Source organism: Mizuhopecten yessoensis, unplaced genomic scaffold (assembly GCF_002113885.1).
Source record: "Mizuhopecten yessoensis strain PY_sf001 unplaced genomic scaffold, ASM211388v2 scaffold9355, whole genome shotgun sequence".
Classification (NCBI taxonomy): domain Eukaryota; kingdom Metazoa; phylum Mollusca; class Bivalvia; order Pectinida; family Pectinidae; genus Mizuhopecten; species Mizuhopecten yessoensis.
In genome coordinates, this window is record NW_018408006.1 from 125,796 (window position 1) to 150,441 (window position 24,646).

Sequence of the window (24,646 nt, forward strand, 5' to 3'; positions counted from 1 at the left end):
GTCTGACAGTGAGGCCCTACACTCTTAGGTCTTACACAGCCTATTTGACAGTGGATCCCTACACACTAATGTCTGACACAGTCTGACAGTGGAGCCCTACACACTAATGTCTTACACAGCCTGTCTGACAGTGGAGACCTTAACATTGATGTAAAAGAAAAATAATATACTTACTTCTAGCAACGGTAGTCCCTTACAATAATATACATACCTCTGGTGGCGACACCACGCCCTGAAATTTGTAGGCCACAAGGTCACCGCGAACATAGCCACTATAGCCACCAATGATAAGTAGAATGTTGTTGTAAGCCGGTACTGCCACATGACCAAAACGACCCTTCTTCGGCTCGCCATTTGAAGCAGCTGAAGAGAAAAGAATAAATATTCTGATAAGAAAATTGAATAATTCAGTTATTTCTATCTTTCATACCATATAGAGTTTCATTAGCATTTTCTAGTCTGTTCATTTGCCAAATTCTATTGTAATTTCAGACATCCATACATACCATGTATATTGCAATACCTCCTATGGCTGTTAATAGACATCCATGAAAATTCAACTTTATATCATTTTCCAACAAAATTCACCCAAGTATGATTGTAGACATATATATACAGTACCTACCTGAGTGCGAGTGTACGCCTGGGTGCTTGATCCACTGGTGACAGCCCAGATGGTATAAATGGATCTTGTGATCATAACATGTCTCTATGGAGTTGTGCATGTGTACGTTTCCTCCATAGACAACCATGTAGTTACCCATGATGGAGGCGGAATGATAGGCGCGCTGGATGTTGGAGGAAGAGTATACACGCTGTTTCTCTGGGTACTCTACCTCACCCCAGTATAGTGTCTCTACATTAAACATGAACAGTCGACTGGAAAGTTTCGCAAATCGTGCCTGCAAGGCCGAGTATCCTCCAAACACTATGATTGAGCGGGACTCCTTGTGATAGACAGCCGTATGTCCAACTAGTAACTGTTGCACCGGACGACCTCCTTTTAGATACACTACTTCCCATGAATCCTCACTACCATTTATATCATATCTATAAATAGATGAGGAAAACAATCCATGCTCCATTTTGCCACCTATCACGTAAAGCCAGCTGTTGACTAGGGTCAGAGAATGGCCAGTCAGTTTTTCTGGCTGTAATGAGCTGTTGACAGCCTTCTGTGACCAGGTCTGTGATGTGAGATTATAAAAAAGTAAGTCATTGCAATGGGACCCGTCTGATTGCATACCACCAAAAATATAAAATCCTTCGCCATATTTCACCATTCTGTGTTCCTTACGAGCTGCTGGCCAAAAGTCACTCTGATTGTTACGCTGCACTGTCTCCCATTGACTGTTGCGGACACAGAATCGCACTAAATCCCCAAGTACTTCGTTTAACGTATACCCCCCATATATATACAGACACTCCTCCTCCCGTACAAACACGCCAGCGTGTGCTGTACGAGGGACGAAACTCTCCGTGGAAGGAGCCAGTCTATACCACATGCCTGTCCCATTACGTCCATGTATAGGCAGGTCACATCCCTCCCCCATTACTCCACCATTACACTTACAGATCTTCTCCCCATTGATAGTCTTACAGTCCCCAAATCCACAGGAGTTGGGACAGATACGGAGCTCACAGTCCTGCCCGGTGTAGTAACTGTTACACACACATCTATTGTTTACACATGCCCCCCGGCCATGACAGTTAAAGGGACAATCCTGCACCTTGTAGTCTGCCTGGAAACCCTCCAGGTTGTAGTTCCTGTCCGTGAACAGATAGATCAGCATCTACAAAGTACACACCATCCTTTAACCTTGTATACAAATATTACACTGTATATATTCCTAATGATAACTATATGTGCTCATCACAAACAATATCTCTTATTAACTAATAAATCAACTTTGAAAGTGCAACAGATTATACTATAAAACATATTTACAAATGAATTATTTGTATCAGAACACATATGCAACAGGCATGGTCAGTTAGTCACAATAGATTAGGGAACTTACATAGACAGTAGGGGCCATTAAGGGCTGAGAAACTTGCAGCCCTGATCATGAATATTTATAAATGTGGTACTTACATAGCCAGTCCGGGCCACTATAGGTTGTGGTAGGGTGTTGCCGCTCACACTGGCCACCAGTTTACCGTTGTACGATTGGCCATCAAAGATGAACAAGAAGTCATAGGAACACTCTGTATCCATCTTCCTAAACTCCAACAGAATAGACCTGTTGGCACCTCCCGCTGGAAAAATAAAACTTCCTTTTTAATTATTCATCACAAATATTTAACTATATGATGAGTGTTTTGGATATAATGTGTACTATCTAATAGGGTAAACTACGTATACATTATATGGTACCTATAGCTAATTCTATATATATCCAGACATTCCACTCCCAATAACTCCAATAGTGTCATTAATAGGATGACTGGACAACATAAACTAGAGTAAACTAGAATTATTATACCTCTACTTATTTTACACTATATAAAAGTAACCACATAAACAAGCTATTTCCCCTCTAACTGCATGCCAGGGAGGGGTGCGATAGTTTTGAATCTATTTCCCTCGGAAAATGCGGGAAATTGAGTGACGTCGTGGGCGGGGCCTGACCGAATATTGACCAATCAGTGCAATCGAATTACGTCGGCAATTTCCGGCCACCCGAGACGGTACTTTCTGGACCGACCTTCACCTCGTATTGTTGTTGACAGACGAGAACAGAATGGCGACCCCAATATACAGAAATGGCGACCTCAATATTGTAAGGGAGTGTTTGTATTGGTATAATAAAACAGCAGAAGTATGGGTATTTCGGGATATAGCAAGTTTATGATCCCCCTCGTCCAGGACTATTTCCCTCGGATTCGCCTCAGGAAATAGTCCTGGCCTCGGGGATCATAAACTTGCTATATCCCTCATACCAATACTTTAACTGTTAAACTGTAAGCTGAAGGCAAACCAATACCCCCTCCTATATAAACCAGAACTGTAAGCTAAAGGCTAACTAATACCCACGCTCCTACATGTATATAAACCAGAACTGTAAGCTAAAGGCTAACTATAGCTAATACCCACGCTCCTATATAAACCAGAAATGTAAGCTTAAGGCAAACTAATACCCCTGCTCCTATATAAACCAAAACTGTAAGCTAAAGGCTCACTAATACCCCAGCTCCTATATAAACCAGAACTGAAATCTTAAGGCTAACTAATACCCCCACTCCTATATAAACCAGAACTGTAAGCCAAAGGCTAACTAATACCACGCTCCTATATAAACCAGAACTGTAAGCTTAAGGCAAACTAATACCCCCGCTCCTATATAAACCAGAACTGTAAGCTAAAGGCTAACTAATACCCACGCTCCTATATAAACCAGAACTGTAAGCCAAAGGCTAACTAATACCCCGCTCCTATATAAACCAGAACTGTAAGCTTAAGGCAAACTAATACCCCCGCTCCTATATAAACCAGAACTGTAAGCTAAAGGCTAACTAATACCCACGCTCCTATATAAACCAGAACTGTGAGCTAAAGGCTCACTAATACCCCCGCTCCTATATAAACCAGAACTGTAAGCTTAAGGCTAACTAACACCCCCGAACCTATATAAACCAAAACTGTAAGCTAAAGGCTAACTAATACCCCCACTCCTATATAAACCAGAACTGTAAGCTAAAGGCTAACTAATACCACCGCTCCTATATAAACCAAAACTGTAAGCTTAAGGCTAACTAATACCCCCGCTCCTATATAAACCAGAACTGTAAGCTTAAGGCTAACTAACACCCCCGAACCTATATAAACCAAAACTGTAAGCTAAAGGCTAACTAATACCCCCACTCCTATATAAACCAGAACTGTAAGCTAAAGGCTAACTAATACCACCGCTCCTATATAAACCAAAACTGTAAGCTTAAGGCTAACTAATACCCCCGCTCCTATATAAACCAGATGTAAGCTTAAGGCTAACTAATACCCCCGCTCCTATATAAACTAGAACTGTAAGCCAAAGGCCAACTAATACCCCGCTCCTATATAAACCAGAACTGTAAGCTAAAGGCTTACTATTGTAAATAAATATAGTCTCCCACCAGTAATGATTTCTTTATTGGCTGAGCTGTACACTTATTTAAGATTATTTAAGATTATAGGTCACTCACATACTTCATGTACTCCTTCTCGATGCCAAAACATACTTGCAAACCAAAACTTGTTAGCCCATGAACAAGTTTTGCTGTAAGATTTAATGCAGATATCTCCTCCAATATAAAGATGTAATACAGATATCTACGCCAATTCTAGGGACCAGCCTGATAAGCTCTCCACTGTATAACCAAGAGGTTTAAATTTGGGGCCCATGCTTTAGCTTATCTGAATAAAACAAGTATTTCTTACAAAGGGGCATGACTCCATCAAAAAGGGTCGAAATCCCAAATTAAAATGCCGGTTCACAACTACATAAGATACCGATCATTCATGCAAAGTTGCACGGACAATTATTTGTGTATATTGTGATGTTATGGTTTGTTAAATATATGGCCACATTCGTTTATCTTGGTCCAAACAGTTGAGTTGTTCGTTTATGACATAAGGTCAGACCTTGGGATATGATGCTGCTTTCAGGTGAGACTTGACAAAGCCTTGCAATGCCAGCATAAACCTTTGCAGGTCTGCTGTTATTTATACCTGAAAATGTGACATTTAATAACGTCATCCTAATAATCAAACCCACCCCCTGACACACCCACTCCTTGCTCAACGTCATCCTAATAAACAACCCGGCCCCCTGACACCCCCCCTCCTTGCTCAACGTCATCCTAATAATCAACTCCACCCCCTGACACACCCTCTCCTTGCTCAACGTCATCCTAATAATCAACCCCCTCCCCGGCACACCCACTCCTTGCTCAACGGCATCCTAATAATCAACCCCACCCCCTGACACACACACTTCTTGCTCAACGTCAACCTAATAATCAACCCCCCCCCCTGACACACCCATTCCTTGCTCAACATCATCCTTATAATCAACCCCACCCCCTGGCACACCCACTCCTTGCTCCACGTCATCCTTATAATCAACCCCACCCCCTGACACACCCACTCCTTCCTCAACATCATCCTTATAATCAACCCCACCCCCTGTCACACCCACTCCTTGCTCAACGTCATCCTTATAATCAACCCCACCCCCTGGCACACCCACTCCTTGCTCCACGTCATCCTTATAATCAACCCCACCCCCTGACACACCCACTCCTTCCTCAACATCATCCTTATAATCAACCCCACCCCCTGTCACACCCACTCCTTGCTCAACGTCATCCTTATAATCAACCCAACCCCCTGGCACACCCACTCCTTGCTCAACGTCATCCTAATAATAAACCCCACCCCCAGGGACACCCACTCCTTGCTCAACGTCATCCTAATAATCAACCCGGCCCCCTGACACCCCCACTCCTTGCTCAACGTCATCCTAATAACCAACCCCCCCCCCTGACACACCCTCTCCTTGCTCAACGTCATCCTAATAATCAACCCCCTCCCCGGCACACCCACTCCTTGCTCAACGGCATCCTAATAATCACCCCCACCCCCTGACACACCCACTTCTTGCTCAACTGCATCCTAATAATCAACCCCACCCCCTGGCACACCCACTTCTTGCTCAACGTCAACCTAATAATCAACCCCCCCCCCTGACACACCCACTTCTTGCTCAACGTCAACCTAATAATCAACCCCCCCCCCTGACACACCCACTCTTTGCTCAACGTCATCCTAATAATCAACCCCACCCCCTGACACAGCCACTCATTGCTTAACATCATCCTAATAATCAACCCCACCCCCTGACACACACACTTCTTGCTCAACGTCAACCTAATAATCAACCCCACCTCCTGGCACACCCACTCTTTGCTCAACGTCAACCTAATAATCAACCCCACCACCTGACACACCCACTCCTTGCTCAACGTCATCCTAATAAACAACCCGGCCCCCTGACACCCCCACTCCTTGCTCAACGTCATCCTAATAATCAGCCCCACCCCCAGGGACACCCACTCCTTGCTCAACGTCATCCTAATAATCAGCCCCACCCCCAGGGACACCCACTCCTTGCTCAACGTCAACCTAATAATCAACCCCCCCCCCTGACACACCCACTTCTTGCTCAACGTCAACCTAATAATCAACCCCACCTCCTGGCACACCCACTCTTTGCTCAACGTCAACCTAATAATCAACCCCACCCCCTGACACACCCACTCCTTGCTCAACGGCATCCTAATAATCAACCCCACCCCCTGGCACACCCACTCCCTCACTCTCTTTTTTTTCCTGTTCAAACAGATTTAATAACAATTACAAATATCCTTCCCAATACTTTACCCAAACATTCAGTACCTGAGAAACAACTGTTTTGATAAGTAAAGCGGGTGTGAACCGGATGAACCCTGTTTTAGAATTGTTTTGCTGTTACCACTATTAAAAACCTGGTGTACCACTCTATTTTAAAGTTCTGTGTCTGAATCTGAAACTGGCTATATGATGTAATTTATTGAAATATTTCAACTTATTTTTGGGCATAAAATCAATTCTTCACGATATCCAAACGTCATAGTTCAGTAAAGTCAGATTTCACTACAGTCAAGATCTACATTATTACAGGATATCAAATAGTCAATAACAATGTCAGCTTTTACTCCAAATCAAATCAATAATGAATATTACAGAATATCCAAATTATATTTCAGTCAACATGTATATATATATATATATATGGGGCAAAGAAGTAATTCCAACAGTGTGGACAAGTTTAGGTTGCCAAATTTTCGGAGCGATCCACTCCTTTATCAAGACACAGTGAAACAGAACAGTTACATGTACATATACATCATATTACAAGAAGATAGAACTTATATACTATAATTGAAAATATAGCTATTATATAAAACCAATAGTCCCCTCGGCTAAAGACAGCAATTAATCTGAGAGCATCGCGGACAAGGAACGCTGATGTAGAGGACCTATTCTTGCGCAAGATGCACTATCATATAAAGTGAGTCAACGAGAGATATCAAAAACTGTCACAGTCACAGCAGGGGGTCCACACTTAGACACCTCCTTTGGTTTGCAGGAATAATGCATGTGCCTCTTTTGGTTTGCAGGAATTATGCAAGTAATTATCTAATAAGTGAGTGCAGGAGGAATAAGTAGATGAAATGGCTAAGATACTGTATAAATCTACAAAATTAATCTGACAACGGCTGTTGGTCACACACACTGACATGAAGCATCACATATATATATATGTATATTAACATTTGCATGGCATTGTCACTATATAGCCTCTTTGAAAGCTGTGTCGTTGATGGGACTTTAATTACCATGCATCACGAGACACAATTCTTGGCACATTAATACAACACTGACCGGAACTACATTATCCAATATAAATAAACATGACGGCTGCTGAAATATCGCTGGACATTGTAAGATTTGACAATGCCATTGTAAATTTATGTGCAAAATAAAAAATAAAATAAAAAAAAAACACTTTTATTTCAATGAAAACAAGACCAATGTCTGCAATATCGTACAAAATGCACATCGGTCATCAGAAATATCGTCTGTTACACTGCACTGAACAGGGGTTCGTTACAAATGTCTGGAATACACATATTCTATAGACCTACTGACACATATGTTACAGACCTACTGATAGGAGTCACAGCACACATAAACATTTCGGACATTTGTAACGAACCTGTGCTCCGTCGCAAGATCACTCACTTCAAACGCTACTGTATCAGTTTCACGCGTCTCGTATCCACCATTCCTCAGTTTCTGACGACATGTCAAATAACGAGGATGTTATTGAATCTACCGACTGTTGTCAGGTTCCCATACAATCAACAAATACATTCACGCCTGGATTCTTCACAAAATGAGCAAAGAAAAAAGTTTGAATTAACTTCCAAAAATAACACCCTCGTGGAGGGCAAGGTCGGATTTACGGTGTTCCCTGTATTTGTCCATGCGCGAAATTTGTTCCGGGGAAAAATTGAAACAATTTCAAATCTAACTTTCAGCTCAGAGTTCTATTGATAAACTTAAATCATCCTATAGACATATCATACGCAATTGTATTGATACTGAATTGTGGAATAAAATTGAAGTGTTTGTTAAAATTTCAAAGTACTACTTTGTTTGCCAATCAGCACACGACAATACGCTGTTCAAACTATTGAACGAAATTGTGTGAACTGTCGATAAGGCGGGCATTTTTATTTTTAAATATAAATTATAAGTTAAACAAGAGGCCCAAGGGCCTTAGCGGTCACCTGAGTTATATCATAGGTACTGGTAGCTTTATTTTATGGTTTAGATGTGATGTGGAAATCAGCATGTAAACTAAGTGAAATACAATACTTGTCATGTCATCAAAGGATAAGAATTTTAAAATATTTGTAAATGTTCCCTTTGGGGCCCCGCTCTAACCCCTGGGGATGGGGCAGGAATTCCAAGTTTACAATGTAATACCGTCATCCACCAAAGATGATTCTGACCAAGTAAAAATAATTTCCAACAGAAAATTGTCAAAATATACCCAAAAGTGTTGTTTCCCTATATAAACTATAGTAAACTTTACCCCCTCCCCAAGGGAGAACGGATAGCTCGGGGGTCCTAAAATTTACAATTTAAATAAAGACTCTGATTATCTTTCCATCCATGCAGAGAAAATGACTGTAATACCTCTGAGTCTGGAGAAGAAGATTTTTGAAATATTGGTTAATTTTCCCTTTTTGGCCCCGCCCTGGCCCCTAGGGTTGGGGTAGGAATCCCAATTTTACAATTTGGTAGCCTCATCTACCAAGGATGATTCTGACCAAGTTTGAAAATATTCCATCCACTGGTTCTTGAGAAGAAGTTGATAATGTAAAAAGTTTACGCATGACGCACGACGACGGACGGAAAGTGATTGGAATAGGTCACTTGAGCAAAGCTCAGGTGACCTAAAAAGAACATAAGAGGCAGAGAAAACGTAAATATAAGTATTCAACTGTTTTTGTATGTTATTTATAGTGCGCATTATGTTGTTTGCTTGCAAAGCTGTGTCATTCAAATAGACCATAAATACCATACAAAAACAGTTCAATGCTTAAATATATACATACATGATGGAAGACTTGTGTACAGACTTTATCTACTAACTATGCCTCATCTCTAAGGAATAGTTGCTTGCCAATCAATCTTTATATACTAGCACATTATTAACTCCTATATACATATAATGTATTTATATACTAGCACTCTGTTCTAAGTCCTATATACATATAATGTATTTATATACTAGCAAACTGTTAACTCCTATATATATATACATATAATGTATTTATATACTAGCACACTGTTAACTCCTATATAATACATATTATGTATGTATATACTAGCACAATGTTAACTCCTATATACATATTATGTATGTATATACTAGCACACTGTTAACTCCTATATACATATAATGTATTTATATACTAGCACACTGTTCACTCCTATATACATATTATGTATGTATATACTAGCACAATGTTAACTCCTATATACATATTATGTATGTATATACTAGCACACTGTTAACTCCTATATATATATAATGTATTTATATACTAGCACACTGTTAACTCCTATATACATATAATGTATTTATATACTACCACACTATTAACTCCTATATACATATAATGTATTTACATACTAGCACACTGTTAACTCCTATAAAAATGTAATGTATGTATATACTAGCACACTGTTAACTCCTATATACATACAATGTATGTATATACTAGCACACTGTTAACTCCTATATACATATAATGTATGTATATACTAGCAAACTGTTAACTCCTATATACATATAATGTATTTATATACTAGCACACTATTAACTCCTATATACATATGATGTATTTACATACTAGCATACTGTTAACTCCTATATACATATGATGTATTTATATACTAGCACACTGTTAACTCCTATATACATATAATGTCTTCATATACTAGCACACTGTTAACTCCTATAAACATATAATGTATTTATATACTAGCAGACTATTAACTCCTATATACATATGATGTATTTACATACTAGCATACTGTTAACTCCTATATACATATGATGTATTTATATACTAGCACGCTGTTAACTCCTATATACATATAATGTATGTATACACTAGCACACTATTAACTCCTATATATATATACATATAATGTATTTACATACTAGCACACTGTTAACTCCTATATACATATAATGAATGTATATACTAGCACACTATTAACTCCTATATACATATAATGTATGTATATACTAGCACACTATTAACTCCTATATATATATATACATATAATGTATTTATATACTACCACACTGTTCTAAGTCCTATATACATATAATGTATTTATATACTAGCATACTATTAACTCCTTCATACATATAATGTATTCATATACTAGCACACTGTTAACTCCTATATACATAAAATGTATGTATATACTAGCACACAGTTAACTCCTATATACATATAATGTATTTACATACTAGCGCACTGTTAACTCCTATATACATATAATGTATTTATATACTACCATACTATTAACTCCTATATACATATAATGTATGTATATACTAACTCCTATATACATATAATGTATTTATATACTACCACACTATTAACTCCTATATACATATAATGTATTAATATACTAGCACACTGTTAACTCCTATATACATATAATCTATGTATATACTAGCACACTGTTAACTCCTATATACATATGTATTTATATACTACCACACTGTTCTAAGTCCTATATACATATAATGTATTTATGTACTAGCACACTATTAACTCCTATATACATATAATGTATTCATATACTAGCACCCTGTTAACTCCTATATACATATAATGTATTTATATACTACCATACTATTAACTCCTATATACATATAATGTATGTATATACTAGCATACTATTCACTCCTATATACATATAATGTATGTATATACTAACTCCTATATACATATAATGTATTTATATACTAGCACACTATTAACTCCTATATACATATAATGTATGTATATACTAGCATACTATTCACTCCTATATACATATAATGTATGTATATACTAACTCCTATATACATATAATGTATTTATATACTACCATACTATTAACTCCTATATACATATAATGTATGTATATACTAACTCCTATATACATATAATGTATTTATATACTAGCATACTATTAACTCCTTTATACATATAATGTATTCATATACTAGCACACTGTTAACTCCTATAAACATGTAATGTATTCATATACTAGCACACTATTAACTCCTATATACATATAATGTATTCATATACTAGCACCCTGTTAACTCCTATATACATATAATGTATTTATATACTACCACACTATTAACTCCTATATACATATAATGTATGTATATACTAACTCCTATATACATATAATGTATTTATATACTAGCATACTATTAACTCCTATATACATATAATGTATGTATATACTATCACACTGTTAACTCCTATATACATAAAATGTATGTATATACTAGCACACAGTTAACTCCTATATACATATATGTATTTAAATACTAGCACACTGTTAACTCCTATATACATATAATGTATGTATACACTAGCACACTATTAACTCCTATATATATATATAAATATAATGTATTTATATACTACCACACTGTTCTAAGTCCTATATACATATAATGTATTTATGTACTAGCACACTATTAACTCCTATATACATATAATGTATGTATATACTATCACACTGTTAACTCCTATATACATAAAATGTATGTATATACTAGCACACAGTTAACTCCTATATACATATATGTATTTAAATACTAGCACACTGTTAACTCCTATATACATATAATGTATGTATATACTAGCACACTGTTAACTCCTATATACATAAAATGTATGTATATACTAGCACACAGTTAACTCCTATATACATATAATGTATTTATATACTAGCACACTGTTAACTCCTATATACATATAATGTATTCATATACTAGCACACTGTTAACTCCTTTAAACATGTGATGTATTTATATACTAGCACACTATTAACTCCTATATACATATAACGTATTTATATACTAGCACACTATTAACTCCTATATACATATAATGTATGTATATACTAGCACACTGTTAACTCCTATATACATATAATGTATGTATATACTAGCACACTGTTAACTCCTATATACATATAATGTATTTATATACTAGCACACCGTTAACATCTTTATACATATAATGTATGTATATACTAGCACACTGTTAACTCCTATATACATATAATGTATTTATAGACTAGCATACTATTAACTCCTATATACATATAATGTATGTATTTATACTAACTCCTATATACATATAATGTATTTATATACTAGCATACCGTTAACATCTTTATACATATAATGTATGTATATACTAGCACACTGTTAACTCCTATATACATATAATGTATTTATAGACTAGCATACTATTAACTCCTATATACATATAATGTATGTAAATATACTAACTCCTATATACATATAATGTATTTATATACTAGCACACTATTAACTCCTATATACATATAATGTATGTATATATACTAACTCCTATATACATATAATGTATTTATATACTGTATGCATACAGCTATAGCTAGTAGCTCATTAAATTCATTTGGTCAGGAAAATGTGGACCAATTAAATATAAGGATAAATTCAAGCAAAATCAAATTACATGTGTACAAAATTTTCAACACTTTTGACTACAACAATGGAAATATTGCTCATCACTAAGTAAGTATATAGAGATCCCAGAGGGATCTTGGCACCTACCAAAAGAGGTTATGTGGAGAAAGCAGAAAAAGGATGATCACTTGCCTATTTTATTCTAAGACTTGTCTTTAGGAGGTCAATTTTGTTATAATCAAATCTTTTAAATGAAAGAAATAATATAGCATTCTATCTCACAGACTTTAGGCTTTAACCTGCATCTATAGACACCTGGGGTCAACCTTTACAATGTTGCTTTATAACATTGTTATGTAATGTTTGTCATTAAAAATATGTTAAATCCTTTTTCACATTGACCTTAAATTTGAGAACCATAATCATACTCTAGTCGGTCACTTGGCATCATCTCTACAATATTACTTCATAAAGATTTATGTAATACATGTACCTTGTAATTTGACCTTCAAGACTTACACCATATGACCTTGACCTTGACCTTTGTCCTATATGTAGCACTTGACTTCATTCTCAAGAATATTATTTCTGGATGTTATGCACTGTTTTTCATAATGACCTTGACCTTTAATTATGCGATCTTGACCTTGCTATTTGATATATATATATATATATATATATATATATTATAAATCAGAAAAATGATCCTTACGGACGAATAAATATTATATAAAGAAAAATTCTTAACGAATTGTTTACCAATTAAACAATAAACATATATTGTATTTATATATAAATATGTATGTAGGAGTTAAAATTGAATTATTTCGTTGTTAAGAATTTTTCTTTATATAATATATATATATATATATATAACAAACAATATGGCTTCCCAATAATATTATCCAAGATTGCCCACCTGATGGCCATACCAATCTTTAAATCCACAAACAAAAGTGATGTTGCCAGGGCGTTGGGGATCAATGAAGTCATACACACTTTTATGATATACAAAACAATAAACTTTCTAATACACATGAATAAGTAAAAGCACTTATAAGCTAAGAAACTTGCACACATTGAAACATCATAGAATTGTTTTTTGATGAACAAAATATTATATATTTTACCACCAAAGCATGATGAACAGAATACTGGACATGTACACGACTACACGCACACATCCTTTATACAGGCAGGAATAAATGTCAGTTATCTGTGACGTCAGTAAGTTATGCAAGTTATATTTTTGCAAAAACAATTTTCCTGGAGAAGTATTAAACTTTTACTAAAATGAAAACATGCATGAACCAGATAACAATGGCAGACATTAAGATAGGTTCATGGCTGAGATCTAGCTTTGCACTACAGGGAATTTCCCTTTAAGTCAGTTGGTAAAGTGCCAGACTGTGAAACTGGGGGCAGTTACTGGTTTATTGCATGTTTGTGTAATAGAAGTTGTAATACAACATGATGTGACATCTTCTAAGAAAATACATGTATATGCTACCAAGGTGTCTCTAAATCTTGTTTGCACCAAAAATTAATTTGTCATGTGGTCAACCCTAAACCTTGATAATAAAACTCCTAAATCAGTTTTGTCATCCGAAACCTTCAACTTGTACTTGGTCAACCCAAAACCATCAACTTATGGAATGGTCACCTCAACGCATTAACTTCTGGTTCACCCATGAACTTGTGCTATGTGTGATGACCTCAAATAAGTGCTTCATGCAATGTGGATATATATACATGCAGGTCCAGTACACTCTGCCGATTGAGCTATATAGCTGTAAAGACCTACAGCTCTATTGACCTATCTGAAATGGGTCTTTTGAGTTGTTTTCAAGTGATTTTCTTTTTTAAGGAAAACGAAACAAAGTCGCTTTTAAAAGAAGATTTTATCATTAGGTTGATAACACAAGACATTTAATATAAGTATTCTTTTTAAAAAATGATGTAAATAAATCTTATACTTTTTGTAGTCAACATTACCATAAACCTTATTGTTTTATGCGACTTTGCTTTGATTTAATGAAAATTGAAATCTGAGAAATTATAGCTCAATACAGCTATAATTTATAGGTGAATATAGCTATATAGGTCTTTATAGCTATATAGCTCAATAATCAGCAGAGTGTACTGGACCTGATATATAGGACCAGTACATTTTGCATTCATGACGACATGAATATTGGAAAAAATCTGTTCAATCCTCTAGATAACCATAAATAAGTGTTCCATTACACCATAGCACTGGCAGTTATGTTTATATTTTACAGTGACTGTCAATTAAATAGTAGAGCAGTGTAAATGACCTAATTCATTATTATTTTCTGAGCAAAAAAATGATGTAAATAAATCTTATACTTTTTGTAGTCAACATTACCATAAACCTTATTGTTTTATGCGACTTTGCTTTGATTTAATGAAAATTGAAATCTGAGAAATTATAGCTCAATACAGCTATAATTTATAGGTGAATATAGCTATATAGGTCTTTATAGCTATATAGCTCAATAATCGGCAGAGTGTACTGGACCTGATATATAGGACCAGTACATTTTGCATTCATACTGACATGAATATTGGAAAAAATCTGTTCAATCCTCTAGATAACCATAAATTGCTCCATTACACCATAGCACTGGCAGTTATGTTTATATTCTACAGTGACTGTCAATTAAATAGTAGAGCAGTGTAAATAACCTAATTTATTATTATTTTCTGAGCAATAATTGCTATTCCTACATGAAATTTGCATCTTTTAGTTGATACATTAGCAAACAAAAGCAATTATGCAGTGACTGCATGTGCAGTACGTACAGAGTACCCGTACAACATGCCAACAAACAACATGTAGAGTCAGCTTAGTACAGCAGCAGCACTCAGCATCCTTACCATCAATGAGCCATTCGCATCGCGAAAAATTGGTGTAAGTGCCATCAGCCCCGACCCCGCTCTCCACCGTGCCATTAGGGGCCGTGTAAATAGTGCGTTTACCCTTGCATGAAGACAGGGGCCACGAGCATTGAATGATAACAGAGAAGTTGATCACAAGTAGAAAAGTCCATATTCCTCTGTCGTTCCCCATCCTCCAAATTACATTTCTGACCCATTCAACCACGGGTTTCTACTGCGAGGACATGCGGCCCCCTCTCCACCGTATCTATATCCGGGGTACTATCTCGTCCCCAGCTCAACATGCTTAGTAAAGACCTAAATAACTCCTGTCACATTTTGTCTACATCTGTCAAAATATATCGACGGTTTCCGATCTCCGATCAGATGGTGGCCTATTGTTAATCGTCTAGAGTAGATTCGGTCTGTTTGGAAAGCTCCTCTCTCATTGGTCAATATTACCATAATGTTTATTTGGTAAAATATTAAAACAGAGATTATAAATAGTGTCTGACCATTACATAATGTACGTTGTTTTTATGGTCTTATATGATAAGTAATACAGATAGGTTGATAACGTTTTCATAAATAGCGAGATCATTTAACTTCCCAGACCCAGTCCCGTAAGGTCAGGGTTAACGTCAGGTGCCACTGTTAGCACGGTTAGTCTAGGTCTATATTTCAACTAGGCCTAACCACGGAATTAGATTAGATTGTTATCTAAGTCCGTGGCCTAACTGATACAATTAAATTGCATTTAAACTCAAGGTAACAGTCCGTCCGTCCACCCGTCCGTAACGTCGTCCATCAAGTTTAATATAAACTTTATTTATTTTAAATGAAACAAGTATTCACAACTTATTTTAATCATCACAGTCTTGTTGGTCCGTATGTTAGCGCGTGGGAGGTCTTACTGTTGGAGGAAACCGTAGTACCTGGAGAAAACCCGCAGGTATTCGGACAGGTGAAAGGCTGGTACGCTAGCCACTGCGCCACCCGACCACCCAAATTTATTAAGCACATATAGGGTCCTGATGTTTTACCAGTAAATACCATCGGAATGAGTTTCCTTTTTTTAACGACATTGAAATATTTTTTAAATCACATGTCTAAAATGTTTAGACATGTGAGGGGATTAACGAGGCGACAAGTTCGGACCAGGGCTTCTTGAGAATTTTAGAGTTCTGTTAGAAATGTGTGTAAAACTCCAATTAAAAGTACTTGAATGGAAAAGATTACTTTTGGAAGGACACTTATAAGTCTAACACTGACTTTCGTATTGCTGTAATATACGAAGTTATTGAAATATATCAATGAAAAAATTTGGCCCAAGTGGGGTATATACGTATAGGTTTAGGTCAGGTAACACGTGTGAATTCGTGGTCAAGTGGCGGGAAAATTTGACGTTGCGTGCTTTATGACGTCATAGTTATACCATGAGCTGTATATATCCGCATGTGTCCAAATCTCCCGACAAACTGTCGGAACAGCCTGATACTGGGTCCAGCATGCCTCGGTCTGTCCTATTTAAAAAATCAGAAGGTCTATTTAAGTAGTATGAAGCCTTTTTTATTGTAATTATACACTGTATTGGTAGTCAAAAGTCATCATTGATTGTAGGTGAGTAAAGATTAAAATGGTCTAGACTAAAACTAAAAAGGGGGGGGGGGGGAGCTTCTAAGATCCATAATACCAAGGTTCGTGGTATTTACCGTCAGCAGGGAGTGCTCAGTTCTATAGTTGCTTCATATAATGACTTCGCTTACTTTGAAGTCACATGGGTCATTAATATATAATTTAAGCATTAAAATAGAAAGAACCACATTACTGGTTAGTCATGTCATGTAAACCACATAGTACTTATTTTTTTCTCTAATATAATGTGTTGGGGTTAAAGGTCAAATTTAAACGCTGGCAGGGGTCAAAGTTCACATGCCCTAACTTTAATAAATCATTTCTAAAATGAAAACCATACTTTGCGCTTCTTTACTTTCATGGAAAATAATAATGACGAAATAAAGTAAATAAACAAAATGTAATCAACAGTATTCTGAGTGAAAAAAATAGCGCGTCTACCTCTTACCCTGGACAGGTACGTGTATCCTCCTCTTACCCTGGACAGGTACGTGTATCCTCCTCTTACCCTGGACAGGTACGTGTATCCTCTTACCTTGGACAGGTACGTGTATCCTCTTACCCTGGAAAGGTACGTGTAACCTCACTTTTACCGGTGTGAGATTAATAGAATTTCTCATCCCTGTGAGATTAATAGAATCTCTCACCCCTTGGGGGTGAGATAGGGGAATCTCAACCCGAGGGGGAAGATTCTTAAGTTGTCAAACACAAGGCTTTGCCCAAGGGTTGAGAATTCCCCTATCTCATTCACAAGGGGGGAATGATTCTTTTTCTCTTACCCTGTTCATCTCATTGTGTATCATATACAAAATGTTATGTTTACGCCACAGGCTAAATTCAGGTTTGACATGACATTGATGGATTGTTGACGTGACGTCATTGTATTGTTGAAGTGACGTCATACCATTGTTATGAATAGGGTAATACCCCGTCTTAACCCTAGGGTGAGACTAATAGAATCTATCGCTACTGGTTGTGTAAGATAGAGAAATCTCAACCCTCGGACTAAGATTTTTTGTCCAGAAAAAAAAAATCTTAGTCCGAGGGTTGAGATTTCTCTATCTTACACAACCAGTAGCGATTGATTATTTTCTCCCATATCAACAGTATTTTAATGTGAAATAAAGGTAAACATGGACCCAAAACACATACAGGCAATTTGTTGATGGATTGTTGACGTGACGTCATTGTATTGTTGAAGTGACGTCACACCATTGTTATGAATAGGGGAATCCCCCCGTCTCAGCCCTAGGGCGGAGACAGATAAATCTAGCACCGGCAAAACGGGAGATAAATCTGTCAGGTGTGGGAGAAAAGGAAATCTCACACCGGTAAAAGAGCGAATACACCTGTCCAGGGTAAGAGAAAGGGGAATCTCAACTCATGGGGGACGATTATAAAGTTGCCAAACACGAGACTTTGCCGAGGGTTGATATTCCCCTCCTTTACCCACAAGGGGGTGAATGATTCTTTTTCTCTTACCTTGTTCTCCCATTGTGTATCATATAGTAAATTGTGATGTCCTGTTAAAAGTCACGGATATCGAGGATGACTGAACCTTAACGATACGGTTTGTATTCCTATTGAATCTGAAAAAGGTTGCAATGGAGGACCACAGGATTTGCAAGACGGCAAACGAGAATGGCAACGATGTCATATTAGGATTACGTCCTATTAGCCATGGTCATAAGGAAGAGCCAGCTGGTTTTGGTGGTGGTGTCAACGGGGTCAATATTCAACGTTACAGTGGCATTTTTACCGAAAGTCGATCTTAACCCCTAAAACATGTCAAGTTACTCTGAACACCTAAGTTTAGGCCAAATATAGCTGTAATAAATGCTCAGGTCCCTGTGCTCGGCGACTGCTCTACGTGGCCCTCGCACCCACGACCCAGTGGTGACCACGAGGAGTAGTCATCGAGCTACGTAGCCCTCGCACCCACGACCCAGTGGTGACCACGAGGAGTAGTCATCGTAGACGTCCGGACGCAGTTTTTGCGTATGATGTAGACGCCATGGTGTTTTGAACCATGTCAATAAAAAAGTCAATGTTTTTAAAACGAGATTCTATACATGAAAAGGGGTCATACAAACTATCGTGCCAGGTTTTAATATGGATGTATAAACTTCTATAGTCCGTTCCAATAACGACTTGTTTACACATGAATGCTGTTGAAAAGTTGGAAAACAATATTTTTTAAAAGAGTTTTGGCTGAATCCGTTCAAAACTGAGCGTAACGCTTGTCCAGTGGTTTGTAATTAATATATATAAGAAGCATTTCCTCTCCCACGGAAAATGCCATTGTTACTTTAAGCTGCAGATTTACTGGACACGCATTTACATGTATATAGATGATGATATTTTTTTTTCAGTTATAGTAATTTGGATTTGGAGCATACGCATTCTGCAACAGCTATACACCTCTTTCCTATTTATGGAGAATCTAAATTACATCATCTGTGTGCTACAGAATGCTATGCATTACATAAGATGGGACAATCGCCATGGCGGCTTGATTTTCTTTTCTTTTACGGACTTAACGATTTAGAAGAGATTACCATAATTGTCTGGAATATAATTCGCGTGCTATACTGACTAAATCAGATTCCAATCTTTTGGAGTTATAGAAAGCGAAGGGAAACAGAGGACGTCGGACCTCCAGAAGTCAGGATGGTAGAATTGTTCTTTGCTGTTAGCTAGCAGACTGTAGGCATTCCTATAGGAACAAAATGTGCCACATGGCCGACTTGTTTTCGTAAAATTGTACAAGACTGAATGTATTAATTTGCTTATCACGAAACCGGTAACAAAAACCTTCCGTAGTCCTTATAAACCCGCAGATAATAAAACAAGCAAAAAATGATTGTCCATGTGCGTCATGTTTTTTTTTTTACCTTAAAATCAAATATTTTGGAAGATACACTCTTCTACATCAGCATCTTTCCTCAATCTTAACTCACAACATGGCCAATAGGACGTCTTACTAGTAAGCTGTACGATAAGGGGCAACATACGATTTTCCGATCGTGAAATTTCCTTTTCTTGCCAACATTTCTGCTTCCCAAGATTCGGTGTTCAGAAGGTTGCCCTGAAAATACAACACATGATTTCAAGAGCTACAAGTTGACGAAGTCTATAGGTAAGTTTTATGATTCCTTGTGCGATATAAAGGTCGATGATTATGCTCAGTGGTGTTCCCCGTTGTTTCGTTTTCAATATCTCGGTTCTTGCTTGGAGGACGTGCCATTGTTTGAATTTGACTACAAAGCAAATGTCGTCAGTGAAGCAGAAGAATCTTAACATTCCGGAACATGTCAACATCTGCACGGTAACGCATATAAAATGTTCTCTGCTTAAATTAACAATTCCTCAAAGTTTTGACTACGAATTAGTTACGTTTACATATAAGCATCTCTCTCCTTTTTAAATTTAAGTCACAACTTGTTGCGAATGACACCAACCCAAAGTTTACAACACATTGTTACTCTATTTTGACAGTCGGCTGTGACTCAAACTCAACATATCATCAACTACAATATCCTGCATGTACCCTAACTTGATATTTAAACAAAGTATGAAAAAGTATGTTTTTGATATATATGCAATATATGGTCATTGTACCCCTCCTTATGTTACATGAATTTTGCTTTGGTTTGCTTTTTTAAAACAGGCGGTTACGACATGAACCTTATTCCCTTACCAAGTACCAGAATAATTTTATAACACCAGTTTTACCTCCCTTACCAAGAACCAGAATAGTTCTATAACACCAGTCTTACCTCCCTTACCAAGTACCAGAATAGTTCTATAACACCAGTCTTACCTCCCTTACCAAGTACCAGAATAGTTCTATAACACCAGTCTTACCTCCCTTACCAAGTACCAGAATAGTTCTATAACACCAGTCTTACCTCTTTACCAAATACCAGAATAGTTCTATAACACCAGTCTTACCTCTTTACCAAATACCAAATCATTCTACACCACTCCTTTTACCTCCCTTACTAGATACCAGAATCGCTTTATAGAATGAGTCTTAACTCCCTTAGTAAGTACCAGACTAATTGTATAGCACTAGCGTTACCTCCCTTTATAAGTACCAGACTAATAGTTTAGCACTAGCGTTAAGTACCAGAATAGTTCTATAACACCAGTCTTACCTCCCTTACCAAGTACCAGAATAGTTCTATAACACCAGTCTTACCTCCCTTACCAAGTACCAGAATAGTTCTATAACACCAGTCTTACCTCTTTACCAAATACCAAATCATTCTACACCAATCCTTTTACCTCCCTTACTAGATACCAGAATCGCTTTATAGAATGAGTCTTATCTCCCTTAGTAAGTACCAGACTAATTGTATAGCACTAGCGTTACCTCCCTTAGTAAGTACCAGACTAATTGTTTAGCACTAGCGTGACCTCACTAAGTAAGTACCAGACTAATTGTATAGCACTAGCGTTACCTCCCTTAGTAAGTACCAGAGTAATTGTATAGCACTAGCGTTACCTCCCTTAGTAAGTACCAGAGTAATTGTATAGCACTAGCGTTACCTCCCTTAGTAAGTACCAGACTGATTGTTTAGCACTAGCGTTACCTTCCTTAGTAAGTACCAGACTAATTTTAAAGCACTAGCGTCACCTCTCTTAATAAGTACCAGACTAATACTTTAGCACTAGCGTTACCTCCCTTAGTAAGTACCAGACTGATTGTTTAGCACTAGCGTTACCTTCCTTAGTAAGTACCAGACTAATTTTAAAGCACTAGCGTCACCTCTCTTAATAAGTACCAGACTAATACTTTAGCACTAGCGTTACCTCCCTTAGTAAGTACCAGACTAATAGTTTAGCACTAGCGTGACCTTCTAAGTAAGCACCAGACTAATTGTATAGCACTAGCATTACCTCCCTTAGTAAGTACCAGACTAATTGTTCAGCACTAGCGTTACCTTCCTTAGTAAGTACCAGACTAATTGTAAAGCACTAGCGTCACATCTCTTAATAAGTACCAGACTAATACTTTAGCACTAGCGTTACCTCCCTTAGTAAGTACCAGAGTAATTGTATAGCACTAGCGTTACCTCCCTTAGTAAGTACCAGACTAAGTGTATAGCACTAGCGTTACCTCCCTTAGTAAGTACCAGAGTAATTGTATAGCACTAGCGTTACCTCCCTTAGTAAGTACCAGAGTAATTGTATAGCACTAGCGTTACCTCCCTTAGTAAGTACCAGAGTAATTGTATAGCACTAGCGTTACCTCCCTTAGTAAGTACCAGACTAATTGCTTAGCACTAGCGTGACCTCACTAAGTAAGTACCAGACTAATAGTTTAGCACTGGTGTTACCTCCCTTAGTAAGTACCAGACTAATTGTTTAGCACTAGCGTTACCTTCCTTAGAAAGTACCAGACTAATTGTAAAGCACTAGCGTCATCTCCCTTAATAAGTACCAGACTAATAGTTTAGCACTAGCGTTCCCTCCCTTAGTAAGTACCAGACTAATAGTTTAGCACTAGCGTGACCTTCTAAGTAAGCACCAGACTAATTGTATAGCACTAGCGTTACCTCCCTTAGTAAGTACCAGACTGATTGTTTAGCACTAGCGTTACCTTCCTTAGTAAGTACCAGACTAATTGTAAAGCACTAGCGTCACCTCTCTTAATAAGTACCAGACTAATACTTTAGCACTAGCGTTACCTCCCTTAGTAAGTACCAGACTAATTGTTTAGCACTAGCGTTACCTTCCTTAGTAAGTACCAGACTAATTGTAAAGCACTAGCGTCATCTCCCTTAATAAGTACCAGACTAATAGTTTAGCACTAGCGTTACCTCCCTTAGTAAGTACCAGACTAATTGTTTAGCACTAGCGTTACCTTCCTAAGTAAGTACCAGACTAACTGTTTAGCACTAGCGTTACCTTCCTTGGTACATGTTAGTACCAGACTAGTTATATGACACTAGTGTTAGTACAAGAATTGTATAGCACTAGTCTTACCACTCTTAGTAAGTACCATAATAATTCTATAGCACTAGTATCTTCAATAAGATTCATCAGTTTGGAAATCTGTGATATCAAAGTTTTACTTTCTACACAAACAATGTACGTATTAAACGTGTTGCAACGTTTCAAGACAGTCTGGTCCCTTTGTCAAGCTATGACTGATTGAGGGATTTGTATTTTTTTACCTGCACAACAATCTGACAAAATGTTATATTTCTTATGTCATTCGACCAAGGAGATTTCGCCTATCAATAGGGAGCATATGCACACTGCATCAGATAGGTTACAGGAAGGGTGTACATCTAGCCCCCTCCCCTGTTATGTCAGTATCGGGTCATACAGATGACTCAGCTGGTGTCCCCCCTCATCTCTGTTCATGTTCAGAGTTTTCCTGATTTTGATTGCTTCTTTGATTTGCCTCATCTTTGTGTGTTGCTCCCTTTCAACTATCTTGGCATTGTCCTAATCGATGATGTGATTTTGGGTGATAGCGTGATCTGTTAATGCCGATTTATTGTACTGGGTGGCGGATGTTTTGCGTGTGGATCTGGTAAATGTGATGTTGCTCATTTTCTCTATGTCCTTTTGCTGTTCCTTCACTCAAAACAAATTCCATTAAATTTATTCACGAGAAGGAAATGGATAGAGCTCATCGTCTGCAAAGAAAACGACACCATCAATTCTATAGACAGTCTTACCTCCTTTGAACACAAGTTACACTTGACAAAAACACAATTATGATGATTTATTTTACCAAAATTTTGATGAGACATGTATACACTTTCTCACTCTCTGCTGTTTTGTTGGCCTCACATGTTATAACTCGGTCCTCACACTTGGTATCAATGATTATAAAACACAGTATGACTGATGTAGGAGGATGTGTCCATGTCATTGATAAAAAAAACATTGTTAATATTGCTAACAGAGTGCAGGTTGAGGTAATAATCATGGCATTTGAGTCAAATATTTGTACAGATGCCATTTAATTTTTAAGACATGGATGACCAAGACCACTGATCACCATGACAACAAGGACTAAGATTATGGATCATCATGGTAACAAGTTCTCACAAATCAAATAACTTAGTTATGTATGATACCTTATTTACACATAAATTGTATGTATGCTCCCTTATATACACATTTACAGAACACATGTACAGCCATATGAATTGCCCAATTGATTTATTAAACTGTAAACAATATTTGTTTATAAACATGATTGATAATTACAGGTAGTT

General features: G+C 37.1%; 1 protein-coding gene across 2 annotated transcripts in view; it reads right to left on the bottom strand.

Annotated features, from left to right (window-relative positions):
- The window catches only part of LOC110457864 (multiple epidermal growth factor-like domains protein 8), a 93,981-nt gene extending 77,805 nt beyond the window's left edge, over nt 1-16,176 (bottom strand). For both annotated transcript variants that reach the window (XM_021509312.1, XM_021509311.1), the window contains exons 1-4: nt 15,768-16,176; nt 2,096-2,259; nt 626-1,793; nt 212-363 (exon numbers count right to left, since the gene is read on the bottom strand). In XM_021509312.1, the coding sequence (XP_021364987.1) occupies nt 212-363; nt 626-1,793; nt 2,096-2,259; nt 15,768-15,960 (1,677 nt within the window). In that variant the 5' untranslated portion in view covers nt 15,961-16,176. The remainder of the gene's footprint in view (nt 1-211; nt 364-625; nt 1,794-2,095; nt 2,260-15,767) is intronic.
- Nucleotides 16,177-24,646: the final 8,470 nt, after the last annotated feature.